Source organism: Carassius gibelio, chromosome B17, assembly GCF_023724105.1.
Source record: "Carassius gibelio isolate Cgi1373 ecotype wild population from Czech Republic chromosome B17, carGib1.2-hapl.c, whole genome shotgun sequence".
NCBI lineage: Eukaryota > Metazoa > Chordata > Actinopteri > Cypriniformes > Cyprinidae > Carassius > Carassius gibelio.
Window position 1 is genome coordinate 11,279,591 of NC_068412.1, and position 13,579 is coordinate 11,293,169.

At 38.6% G+C, this 13,579-nt stretch overlaps 1 protein-coding gene across 7 annotated transcripts in view; it reads left to right on the plus strand.

The window, feature by feature from the left end:
- dnmt3ab (DNA (cytosine-5-)-methyltransferase 3 alpha b) overlaps positions 1-13,579 on the plus strand; it is a 61,335-nt gene that overhangs the window by 23,498 nt on the left and 24,258 nt on the right. For 5 of the 7 annotated variants that reach the window (XM_052581160.1, XM_052581162.1, XM_052581159.1 and 2 more), the window contains exons 5-7: positions 582-628; positions 1,016-1,162; positions 11,674-12,018. In XM_052581160.1, the coding sequence (XP_052437120.1) occupies positions 582-628; positions 1,016-1,162; positions 11,674-12,018 (539 nt within the window). The remainder of the gene's footprint in view (positions 1-581; positions 629-1,015; positions 1,163-11,673; positions 12,019-13,579) is intronic. The other 2 variants (XM_052581163.1, XM_052581164.1) reach the window with 1 other exon arrangement.

The following is a 13,579-nucleotide window of genomic DNA, read 5'->3' on the forward strand; positions in this document are numbered from 1 at the left end:
GTATCCTGCATTATTTAAACTGTGTCCTCTTTATTAAGCCAATCATCTGTTATGCTTTCAATCCAGCGAATTATAGTACACATAGTACATCTGGTCATGTTGGCCAGAAACTTTTTTTTAAATGGTAATATTTTGGTGCCACACACAAAGACACATTCATGCTGTGTGTAAGTAAATATTGCCCTGTGGCAATTTTCACATATTTAGCAACCCAGCAAGTCTTTTGGTAGTGATTGACTGACATTAATACTCTGTTTCTAAAGTTCTCCGAGACTTTAATTTAGTAACACAAAGCCCTCAAGCTAAAATGGTCCGTCTTCCTGCTGCTTTTGGCGTCTCAGCTCTTTATTCAAACTCTTTTACAAGTAAAAACCTTCTTTTGGACTCAAATGAGAATAGTTTATTTTGGCTCAAAGCTATGTTATGCTTACTCCTCCACATTAAAGCCTGGTGAAAATTTCTGTTGCTGCAAAAATACCATTGAGGCCTTATACTGGAGATTGGTGAAGACTATTGCGACAGATCTGGACTGTCAGAAACATTTCAGGTAATCGCTTGTTCTTGTGGCTGTTTCCCTCTAGACGTGGAGCACAAGGAGGACGAGGGTGAGGACTCTGCAAAGAATGAGGTAAAACTGTCTTCATGTTGTGTGCCTGTCTGTGATATATAGTGTGCACTTTTGTGTGTTTCCGTCTGTGAAAATTCAACCTTTCCGTTAATTGCTTTCCAGCCACTTCATTATGAAAGAAATGGTACCCTAATGGTGAAATATCAAATACACTTGGTCCTCTGCTTCAAAAAAAGGGTCCCTGTTCTCCACCAGCCGTCCGGCCGCTCGAACCCTCGAGTACCCTTAGTTTGAGAGTCCCCCACTAGTCCATTTGCGAAACGCTTCGAAATCATTCGCTGACGATCCACCTAATTCCTTCCTTCATTTAGGATCGCATAGATAGATAAGACGTTAATTTTTTCTTTTCTTTTCCTTTTTTTTTGTTGCTTTTGTCACTTTAAACAGGGAGCTCGAGGGAGGCTCCGTGGGGGAGTGGGCTGGGAAGTCAGCCTCCGTCAAAGACCCATGCCCAGAGTAACCTTCCAGGCCGGTGACCCTTATTACATTAGCAAGAGGACCAGGGAGGAGTTGCTGGCAAAGTGGAAGTTGGAGGTGAGTACCACTGCTCACCACTGTCCCAGAGGAAGAGCGATAGGGAGCTTGTCAGCATTTCTATGATAGCAGGAACGTTTGCCAGGACGACGACTCTGCGAATCACCTAGACTCTGCGAAATCCAAGTGTATTTGATGAGTCTTTTGATCTCGCATGAAGGTACCATTTATTTCATGAGATGTCTTGCTGGCTTCTTCTCACATGGAAAATCTATTGGTTTACTTATTATAACCATGCACAGACATGTCCGTTATGAATGCTGTGGCCAGTCAGAGGTGTTAAAATAACGGTAATGGTAGTTTATAGCAGTCAATAATCCATAGATACAGTATGTTTTATTTATTTATTTTTTGTTCCTGATTGGCCAATATGAGAGATTTTAACGTTTATCGGTAATAAATATTGGATATTTTATTGTGCAAGCTTCTTTACTCAATATTGCATTAGTTATTAATGTTCAATTAGATGTTTAACATATTTATATACAAACTATTTGAAATGTTTATCACTTATCGGTATCAGTATATCGGTATATATTGGTACAGTAGATATATTCGTCAGCTTATCTGTATTGTGTATACTGTGTATCTGTATAGTTGTGATTGTTGTATAGTTGTGACAAAAAAAACAAAAAAACAACATGACTGGACACTTGTTGCTCCTGGTTAGGATCAGAGACTTCCCTAGCATGGGACGGTTGACCTAGTTGTACTGCCCTAAGAAAAGCCATAGTTGGCCTTTGTACTGTTTAATTGTAGTTTATAAATCTATTGCACTAATTATTGGAGACATCGCAAATAATCCAAGATCAAGAATGTGACATTTCAGGAAGAAAATCAAAGGTTATATCATCATTCCTTTTTTTTTAGTCTAATAGTCTGAGTCATGTTGAATTTTTATGCCCGTTCCTTGAATGTGCAGAGCTGAAATTGTTGTGATGTGTCTTGACTTGAATGTGAGTGTGATTTCTGCTCCACTAGTGGCACTTAAACAGGTTTCCAGAACACTCCTGTCTGTCATTTGCCAAGCATACAGCTAGTCCCACCCAGGGTTATTTTTAAAGAAAATCCAGTTTAATATAATTTAAGGGACAGGTTGGTTCACAACATAAAGATATAGTTCACACTAACAGACCGGTAACATGTCAGTATCAGTTCTCACTATTATCTATTGTTGCTTATTAGCATGCCTGTTAATAACATATTGGCTGTTTATTAGTACTTATAAAGAACATATTCTGCATGACCATATTCCACATCCGTAATCCTAATACCTAAACTTAACAACTAACTTACTTACTATTAATAAGCAGCAAATTATTATTTCATTGAGGCAAAAGCCATAGTTAATTTTTTTGTTAATTGCGAGAATCGGACCTTAAAATAAAGTGTGACCAACAGACGATAACATTCAATGTATTACAATAAATCACTGCAGTTTTAAGGTCAGGTGTATTCTGATGATCTCTAAATGTTTTTATCGTTCAACTGCTGAAAACAATTCGGAAAGTGTGGAATCCACTTTTATCATAGAATTAAAAATATTATTAAAACTTTATAGTTATAGTTATCGTTATTGTCCCTAGTGTGAATGAGCCTTTACTGATCGGTTTGACGGTCTACAAAAAAGGCTGGGAAACACTGATTTCAATCATTAATTTAGCTCTCTTAAAGGAATAGTACACCCAAATTATGTCAGTAATCACTTACACCCATGTCATTTCAAACCTGTAAATGTCTTCAGAACCCAATTTAAGATATTTTTTAGTCCATCTGCCATCAGAGGTTCAACCGTAACGTTATGAAGCAATGAGAATACTTTTTGTATGCAAATAAAACAGAAATGATGACTTTATTCAACAATCAATGGTAGAAAATTGTTGAATAAAGTCATTATTTTTGTTTTCTTTGCATACAAAAAAGTATTATCATCACTAATGTTACGGTTGAACCACTGATGGCAGATTGGACTATTCTGATGACGTCTTTCATACTTTTCTCGATCTTGACAGTGTAAGTTACTTGGCCGTCTATGGGACAGTCACAAGCCTCCCGGTTTTCATCCAAAATATCTTAAATTGTGTTCTGAAGACAAACAAAGCTTTTACAGGTTTGGAACCACATGGGGGTAAGTGATTGATGACAAAACTTTCATTTTGGGGTCGAGAAACCTTTAACTTCATGTTGTTCCAAACCCTTAAGACCTTAATTCATCTTCAGAACACAAATTTATATATTTTTTAAGAAATCCAAGCTGTCAGATCCTGCATAGACGTTGTGGTACTCTTGTGAACACACGTCGAAGAAAAACTCAGAAGAGAAGAAATTGTTGAATAAAGTTATTTTTGTTTTCTTTGCGCACAAAAATTATTCTCATAGCTTCATAAAAGTGGACTACTTTAACAATGTCCTTACTACCTTTCTGGGCCTTAAACGTGGTAGTTCTGTTGCTGTCTATGCAGGGCCAGAAAACTCTCAGGTTTCATCAAAAACATCTTAATTTGTTTTCCAAAGATGAGCGAATGTCGGGTTTGTAATTAATAACAGAATTGTTATTTTTGGTTGAACTATCCCTTTAACAGCCATTGCAAGAGTGAATCTCTAATAATCATCACAGGTACAGGTGCTTGACAGTTTTTCTACTGTGTTGCATGGTGAGAACTGCTCTGTTACATAACGTTCTTTTTCCTCGGTAACCAAAGAGCGCCAACCAATCGACATCAAGCTCCCCCCACCCCCATTTTTTTTCCCTCCAACCCTTGCCTCACTGTGTTTGAGGACAAGCCATTAAAGTGTCAGAGATCCTAGAAATACAGCCAAATTAGCCGGACACACAGTTGTCTCATGAGTGGACGTCGTAAAATTCCAGAGAAATGGGCGTTTCGCATTCTTCACGCGGAGAGCAGGAATCCTCCATCGGGAGCCTGGGAATTTTTGTCTTTCTCTGAATAGTCACATTGTGGAAGAGCACAGATCGTAACATGTCATTTCTCTGTTTGCTCTCCGAAGGTCTGTGGAGTCATGTTTTCTCGAAGCAGCTCCACACCGGACACAACAGTGCAGCAGGCTCTATTGATAGGGGCCTTGACATGTTTCCTTCCTCTGGCTACGAGGCCTGAGCTGCATACAGTCAGCAGAGCTTTGTTAGCAGTGAAGGGGTGGCCCTAAGGGGGGAATAAAACCCAGCCTGCTGGGATCATGTCTCTCTCTTTTTTTTTTTTATATATATAAGTGCCCAACACTACAGTAGATTCCTCTTTCCCACCCCCATCCCGTTCACTTCACTCCTCCCCCTCTCCCCTCACTACTCTCTCTGCAGTGGAAATGAACTCCGTACTATGGATATAAGGGTGAAGATGAGGTTTACAGCGAATTTCCAGGGCTGCTTGCAAGACAGCCTCCTGGACAGCCGCCAACATTCTGCAAGTCCTCTCTAGCCAACCAGAATTCCTGTTGGGAACCACCTGACCCTGAATTCCCAGACAAAGAAATGTTCATGCTTTCTGTTTTTTTTTTTCCTCTCTTTTTTTTTTTTTTTTTTGAAGGGGTCTCCACTGAGCCAAGAGTGGGGCAAGAAAAAAAGCGACTCACACGTTGGATTTAAAGTGCCGAGTGCAGGCGTGTATGGGTAGGTCGGCTGGCTTGTTTGTTGTTGATAGCACAGGGGACAGTGTGCATGTCTGAGTAGACTTGCTGGAGGAGGAATATGCTGACTTCAGGTATTTCCAGGAGACTTGTTACGGACCATCTGCCTTGGGTAGCTTAAAGGAAACCCATCTCTTTAAAACCAGAGTGCCGGACCGGGCTTAAAAACATTGCAAGTACAAGACAAAATGCTTTGCTTAAAAGGGTTTTTTTTTTCTAGCCTGTGTGTTATCACAGGGGGATAGCAGAGAGCTGAATGTATTTCCTGTTTTACTGTCTCTGCAGGATGTTGTGCATAGGGCATATATTTGGCTTTGTTCATGTGTTATAGTTTATTCTTGGTTTTTAAGTGTGCTGTGTTCTGACAGTGTGCTTTTTGTGGTTATTTATACATTAGGGTTGTAGAGACATAGCATGTTTTAGCTAGAAAGAATGCTTTTAGACTTATTTTAAAAGGAAAGTTTTGCTTTGGAGCTTGAAAATAAAGGTAATATGCTTTTTACAGTCTGTCAGATTTGGGTCGGTACCGCAAACACGTAAACCTGGCAGCGGTTGTCGCTTGTGTTGATACGAAAATGCGGTGCATGTCTTTTTAAGGATATGCAAATATGAATGAACCGAGTGAACCCGGGAAGCACGTGTGATTAGTGCACTGCCAGTGCTTGCTCGTACTCTGAGTCAAGGCTGCACACACTGAAGCAGGCAGACTTTTGCACTTCAGCTTTTGAAGATTCATGGACAATTTAAGAAAATAACGGATTTTAGACTAAAATCATTTTGCACGGCTTGAAGTGAACAAATAAAGAGAATGCTTTAAAAAACTTTAATATTAAGGCACTTAGACTAAGACTCATTTAGCATGCCTGACCTCTGCTGCACTAGTAATTACCGAGTCTTTAATGGACCCAGTACAATCGGAAACTAAATGCATCCTCTATTCTCTGGACTTGGAAGGCTAAAAAGTGAACAGCCTTTGTTCGGTCTCTCACAAAGTCAAATCAAAATAAATGCGATTGTCACACAGTGGCGATAGCCATTCATCCCCTGCCTGTTGGAATTTCAGTGTGCACTGCTGTGCTGCCGGCATTTGAATTAAATCACACTATTTCCTCTTATTGTTCAAAAACGTTTAAGGGAGTAGTATTTATTAAACAGTATTTGTTTGGAAACCATTCATAATGTTTCTGTGCGCTGAAGACTGACTGTCTGTCAGCTGTGTACAACAAGTAAATATAAATATTTAATTTTATTAAATTAAAAATAATGTCATCATATTGTTTATTAACTTTATGTAATTGCTATGGTATAATAGTTCACCACAAAATTAAAATCTGCTGAAAATGTTCTCACTGTCATGCCATCTGAAATGTAGATGAGTTTGTTTCTTCATCGGAACAGATTTGGAGAAATTTAGCATTACATCACTTGCTTCTCCAATGGATCCTCTGCTGTGAATGGGTGCCATCAGAATGAGAGTCCAAACAGCTGATAAAAACATTACATTAACATCAGTTAACATCTTATGTAGTGAAAAGCTACATGTTTATAATAAACAGTTCCAGCATAAAGTCTTGTTTAACTTCAAAACATTGCTTCTGGCTAAAACACAATATCAGTTCAGTTCTCTTCTGAATCAGGAGAGAGATCTGCACAGATCACACACTGTGTACAACTGAAAACAGTCCAAAACAGTTATGCAAACAAATATGTAGGTGAATTTTGATTTGAAAGGACATCAAGGGATGGACTTTTTGATTGGAGGAAGCATTGTTGTGGATAATGGACTGGTATTTTGGCCAGAAGCGACATTTGAATTCTTTCCCCCCTAACAAACACACTGCTTTTTACTTCCCAAGTTGTTAATTGATGGACTGGAGTCATGTGTATTACTTGTGGATTATTATAAGGGTTTTGTTAGCTGTTGGAATAACAACAGTTTCATTCTGACGGCACCCATTTACTGCAGGGGATCCATTGTTAATCAAATATTATGCTAAATTTCTCCAAATGGGTTGTAATGAGATAAACTTGTCTACGTCTTGGATAGCCTAAAGGTGAGTAAATTGAAATTTTGGGGAGAACTACATTTATTCTTACAAGCCTATATTATATATTTTTTTGCTAACAATTTTATAATTTATATTTTTTTTATATTTTTTTCTTTCTTCCCTAAAGAAGCAATGTTGTATAGCATGCGTTGTGTCATAATACTGATTTTTCAACCCAATTTTCATCCCAAAATAATTGTTCCAAGGCTATCATTCTATCATAAATGTTAGCTTGTTAGCATATGTAAATGATCACATTTAGCAACTACAATGCTCAGTCTATCACAGAAGCCAAGTATTTAAATTTGTAAGGAATAAAAGTGTAAAAAAAAAACATGTATGACATTGTAACAATGTGGCATTTGGCCCGAATGTCTTTTACATTAGCCTCAGGCTGTTCTTATGATCATAAATCATAAAGGTATATAGTTTTTTTAGTAATGCTGTTTTTCATTCCTATGTCATATGAACAGCAACACATTCAAAGGCCTAACATGCAAAATAATAGACCTACAAGAATCCATGTGCAGTAGCTGATCATAAAATTGAATCGAATTGTCATGGTATATAAAAAATTACAATAAGGTTGGAAAAAAGAATTTGCCAGAGGAGCTTTCTTGGAAAAGAGGCTTGGCTGATCATTGTAATGTGCAGAGCTGCTTAAGGCCATGGGTGTTTCCTTTCAGATATAGGTAGCTCTCCATACAGCACACAATCTTTAACATAGAGCTTCAAAAACACTCTTTCAGAAGGTTACCTTTCTTACCTTTCAGTATTGGATTTATGCGTACTGTGTAAAAGAGCTTTAACTGAAGAGGTTAGTTTATCACTTAGTTCTCTCAGCTTCTGTATTATTCAATGTGGCAATTTTTGGCTTATGTGAAAGTACTGCATTATAGATACCATTACAGTACATTTCCATTTATAGTCCCATAGTTGCTTAAAAGTAAGTTTTCTTAGTGCTGATGCTGAGATTTACATATCATTACTTCAGTGGCTGGAGGATATTATTTGTTAGTTAGAAATGTAAGACTAGTACTAGTTTCAGAAACATTTTCTCTAAATACATCTTAACATCTGTGTTTTTAGTCTTTTAAATTAGCTTTCTATCTTTTGGACAGCCGTGTAGCAAACTAGGCCAGCAAATGGGTAAATTTTCATGCTTTTTAATAATCTTTATCTTTATAAATGCATTTATTCAGTAAACTTTTATGAAGTATTTATTCAAAGTGATTCCAACAGTACAGCTTGCTGTAATTGTTGGTGTTTGTTGTTATATTTTTTTCTGGTTATTTTAAGATCACTGTTGTGGATGACATACTGTTTATATATCTTGTTATTCCTGAGCTGGACCTTGTGTTTGTAGCTGACAAAGACTGTAAAGTACTGTACTCTTGAAAACCTCCCCCTTTCCTTCCTTCTCGTCTCCCCCTCCCTCAATTTCAAGAGCCAGACTCGCTACAGTGAGGCCCCTGAAGAGGGGCGTTTACAGTTGGGGGGAAAGAAAACACCTCCAGAAGCAAATCTCCACTTAAAGCCGCAATGCCTCCCTCTCCTCCCCCAGTTTTTGGGGAGATTTCAGTTTTCTATTGATTTCCTTATTTTTTATGTAGAAATAACCCTTTCCTTCTTCCTGAGTCGACGGTTTGAGACACAATATTGGCACCCTCTGTCATTATTTATTATTGGTTTTGACAGTCTTTAGTATCTGTGATAGCTTTGACAACTTAAACTTGGGGGATTTTCAAGCTAGTCAGAAGTTATGTGTGGGTTTATATCAAAAGCAGGGATTATTACTCTTCATCAGTCACATTGGGTGAGTTCGGCTTGTTGTGTGGAATGTAAATTGTGTACATTTATAGGGAACAAAGCCACATGCATGTGAGTTGGAATCAGTCGTGGGTAGCTCAAGATGATATTTTCTTTAGATAAGGGTTTCAGATTTCAATTATATTCTGATTTAAAGGGTTAGTTCACCCAAAATGAAAATTAACCTATAAATTACTCACTTTGAAGTCATCCTAGGTGTTTATGACTTTCTTCTTTCGTATGAATCCAGTTAGAGTTATTTAAAAAATTGTCTTTGATCTTTTTTAAGCTGTTTCATGCCACACAGTGGGTGTTGCACTGCATCGGTTCATGAGAAGTTTAATAAAAAGCGTATCCATAAAAGTGTCTCACACGGCTCCAGGGGGTTAACAAAGTATTTCTCTAGTGAATTGATGCGTTTTTGTAAGAAAAATATTCATATTCAAAATGTAATAATCACTTTAATCTAGCTTGCACTCACTGATGTAAAACGGAAGAAGTTCTGGGGGAATGACATGAGGTCATCCTTGTGCATGCGCCGGTGAGTCTCATGAAAAAAAACAATGTTTGTTAACAGGAGCAAAGGAAGCATAGTTTCCTTACTTTAGCAAAGGAAAACCAGTCTCCTCTTGGCTTAAATCAAAGTCCTCTGACATTCAAAAAATACACTTTTTTTTTAATGGATGAGCTTTTTATTAAACTTCTCATAAACCAATGCAGTGCAACACCTGCTAGGTCAAACAGCTTGAAACATCAAAGACAATTCAAAAACTCCAACTGAATCTGAAGTCTGAAAGAAGAAAGTCATATACTCCTAGGATGATTTCAGGGTGAGTAATTTATAGCTTAATTTTAATTTTTGGATGCACTAACCCTTTAATCCTGTTTATATGCTTGGATTGAAATGATTGAACTAAGATTACATTAATGATAACTCAAGCCACTGGTGTATGACAGAAAATCTTATATATGTAATTTGTATAAGTAATTGTACATCATGCTGACAGTGGACATCATAATGTAGTTTTTTTTTTAAAATAGAAATTCTATCAAAAATACTTTATACATTGAATAACAGTGATGTGATGTTTAGTATTAAATGTAGTTATTTAAATACTTTTGAAGTAAAAAGTATTTTATTAATTAAAGTGAATGAAAACACATGAATAAATATTTGCCACATAAATGTATCTGATATGGTATAAATGGTATATCATTGTCTCAGTATTACTACCATTGCATTGTGTATAAAAGTGTGTCTAAACTTTTGTGGCTCCCCCATTGTCAAAGTCAATTTTCAAAGAAGTCTCTGCGCAGGCTGTGATAATTCCTCTTGTAAATCCACTGAAATTAAGCAAAAATACATGCAAATAATTAATAGTACTTAATGATTTTAAACTTTAGAACAGTGTTTCTTTAAAAGAAACAAAAAATAAATATTTTACGAAGGAAAAAAAATTGATGCTGAATGTTTTTGTAACTTTGTAAAAAAAAAAAAAAAAAAAGTACAATATGGAGTCCCCCAAGGCTCTGTATTACGTCCTCTGTAGTTTTCCTGGTCCCAGAATGGTTTAGATGTGTCCCTATTTAACACACTAATAAGATGATGAGTTGAATCAGGTGTTTTAATTAATAAGACAAATAAAACATTCAAGTGTAAACAGTAGGAAACTATGAATTACTTTCTGTTGTTATGTTAATGATGCAGGTTTATATTTCCTCAATTCCACATACCCCAGTTTTCCAAGTTGAATTAAGGACATTGAAGAAGGGTTACAGTGGACAGAAATTTCCCACTGTTAAATTCTGACAAACAGCTTATATTAATTGAAATATTTCTGCTCGAATGCAATTTGTGCCTAGATAAATTAATTGTTGTATCATCTCATCCGCTTAAGGACCTGAGTGTAACAGAACAGTATTCTTCAATCTGAGAAATATTTTCTTGTTACGAAACATGCTTTGCTTGTTGGTTTTGAAATGAGATGGATTACAAAAAAAACTAATATTTAAACATTAGACATTATGCAGCTCCCTTGTAAGTTTATTTAGGCTCAGTTGGAAACTATTGGTATATACCATAACACAACCCAGTACTGCAGAGATAAATACATGCACATATGCACAAAACCGCTTGCATACACTTAAATACTCTTTCCACACTCAACCGCTGTCAAAGACAAACAGCCTGGCACATATGGCTCTGCTCATCGAGGCAGCCAGTGAAGCTATACAGATATTTATAAACTACAGTGGGGCTTCTTGATTTGAGGCCACATGTTTCTACTCCACTCTCATCCTGTCTATTCATGCACACTCATGAGCTCTTGGCTCCAGAGCTTCTCTTCCCCCTTTGCGGGCTTATATGAATGTATAGCCACCATAATGGAGGGAGTGAGCTAAAGAGAGACATGGGGAGAGCTTTCTGGGGACGGATCCAACCATTTTCTCTGTACACACACACACAGGCGACACTGCCAGGTTCACGTGTGTGTGAGTGAAATTGGAGATGGAGTTGGCACCAGCAGCAGAGAAAGTACAGCTGTGAAAGAGATTCACGTGCGAGTGAGAGAGAACGAGAGGACGAGAGAGGTGCAGCTGTTAGGGATTTGTTGTGAGCTGCTTAAGTCATGGCTTGGCTCGTGTCCTCTGATTTGACCTAATAGCTTAGAGTCAGGTTGGACAAACTCGCTGAACTCTCCAGCGCGCATCCATCTCAGCCACGGGGGGAGCTCTCATTGTTACAAAGTGATCGCACACAGTTTTCACCGCAAAGAAAATGGGACTGTTTTCACAGGTTTCTGCCACTTATCAAACTCAAAAGGGCCGCACTTGTGCTTTATCAAAAGGATGGGGATATTTGTGTTGGCACGTGGGATTAAAATACTATAAACAAACTGAGTAGTCACCATTACTCAAGCACTGAACTGTGCTATTCTCAGGAAAGCCACTGCTGTTCATTGTGCTTTACCTCCTCCTCTTCCTGTCCCGCTGTTCCCTACGTTGCAGGCAGAGAAGAAGGCGAAACTGGTGTCTGTGATGAACTCAATGGAGGACCATGGCGAGGTAGAGTCGGAGCCTCAAAAAGACAGCTCCACAATCACCGTCCCACTACTCTTTCCTCCACCAACGCCGCCAGCACAGCAGCAACCACCACAGCCTCAAGCTCAACCTCAGACCAACCTCAAACCCCAGCCTTCTCCCCAGCAACAACCTCCACCATTCCAACAGCAACAGCAGCAGCAGCCTACGGACCCAGCCTCTCCAACTGTTGCCACCACCCCAGAGCCCGTGTCTATAGGGGACGGAGACAAGACTTCACCTAAGTCCACTGACACAGAGTCAGAGTACGAGGTAGGAGTAACTTCCTTATGACCTTGGTGGCTTGGGATTGATAATTTTTAAATATTGTGTAGACATTCTGTTGTTTGGATGGTTGGTTCTGCAGTTGAGGCTTATTTGGTTAGACGGATAAGTTTTGGGATGAATGTGGGATTTTCTTTTTTTCAAATTTACTTTTGTTATCAAAGAAAAATTTCCCACCTTTGACACCTTCTTGCTGATAGGATAATTATTCTTAGAGAAATCCCAGGATTATGCAATGTTATGTTATCCTGTAAATTATCCGGCTAACCAGATTTGAAATCCTTGTTGAAACAGTGGGACGTGTCTTCTGCTGGAGGGTTTGTTTCATATGAAATCTAGGAGTAATTTGAACCTATATTAAAACTATTGTCGGACAGCTCTTGGCCTTAAAAGGTTAGTTCACCCAAAAATGAAAATTCTGTCATTAATTACCCACCCTTGTTCCAAACCCGAAAGACCTTCATTCATCTTTGGAACTCAGATTAAGATATTTTTGATGACATCCGAGATTTAATGACCCAAAAGGTGGTAAGGACATCTTTAAAGGGGGGGGTGAAATGCTCGTTTTCACTCAATATCCTGTTAATCTTGAGTACATATAGAGTAGTACTGCATCCTTCATAAATCCAAAAAGTCTTTAGTTTTATTATATTCATAAGAGAAATCTGTACCGATTTTTCCCGGAAAAACACGACCGACTGGAGGCGTGACGTGTGGGCGGAGCTAAAGAATCACGAGCGCGAATAGGCTTTTGCGTTGAGAGCGTTTGGAAGCTGTGACATTATCGTGAGGGAAAACCCATCCTCCAAAACAAACCGTGGCTTACAGTCAGATTCAGTCGTTTATTTATGATCCAGAATCAGATCCAGAGGCTGAAACTGAACGAAAGCAGCAGCAGCAACGACTCGCTCCGAGCGGGGCTCGAACCCGAGTCTCTGGCATGGGAGGGGACGCACTAACAAGGAGGCAGAGATATTTGAATCAGTTTTACTCACCGCCTGCGGTTCCAACACACGATCGTGACCCTTTTTCCTTGGGATTGCATCATCCTTAAGAAATAAACGATACGCAAATCCGTCGTCAAACTGGGCCTTGTGAACAAGCATTTTAGAAATGCAGGGAACAAACAAAAACACTTGCACAACTCCGTTGATGCTCTGTAAAAATAAACTCCATCCACTGGTCCCTTAATGCTGTTTTTTTTTTTTTTTTGGGTCATCTGTGCAGGGTTGTCTTGCCCTGGCAACCAAAAACACACTTCTTTTGTGACTTTTCGCGACGCTCTCGCTCTGATCAGTGAATCGCTCTGATCAGTGAAAGTCTGTGCTGCTCAGCCTCGCTATACGGGAGCGCGCGCTCTTCCGGCAGAAGTGCCCTCATGACCCATATAAGGAAATTCCGCTCCATCTAACGTCACAGAGAGCCATACTCGAAAAAAACTTTCCGAAACTTGTGACAAACCGGAAGGAGTATTTTGGGAACAAAAATACTCCTTCAAATGTACAACTTAATTTTTGAAACTTCGTCCATGTTTAGCATGGGAATCCAA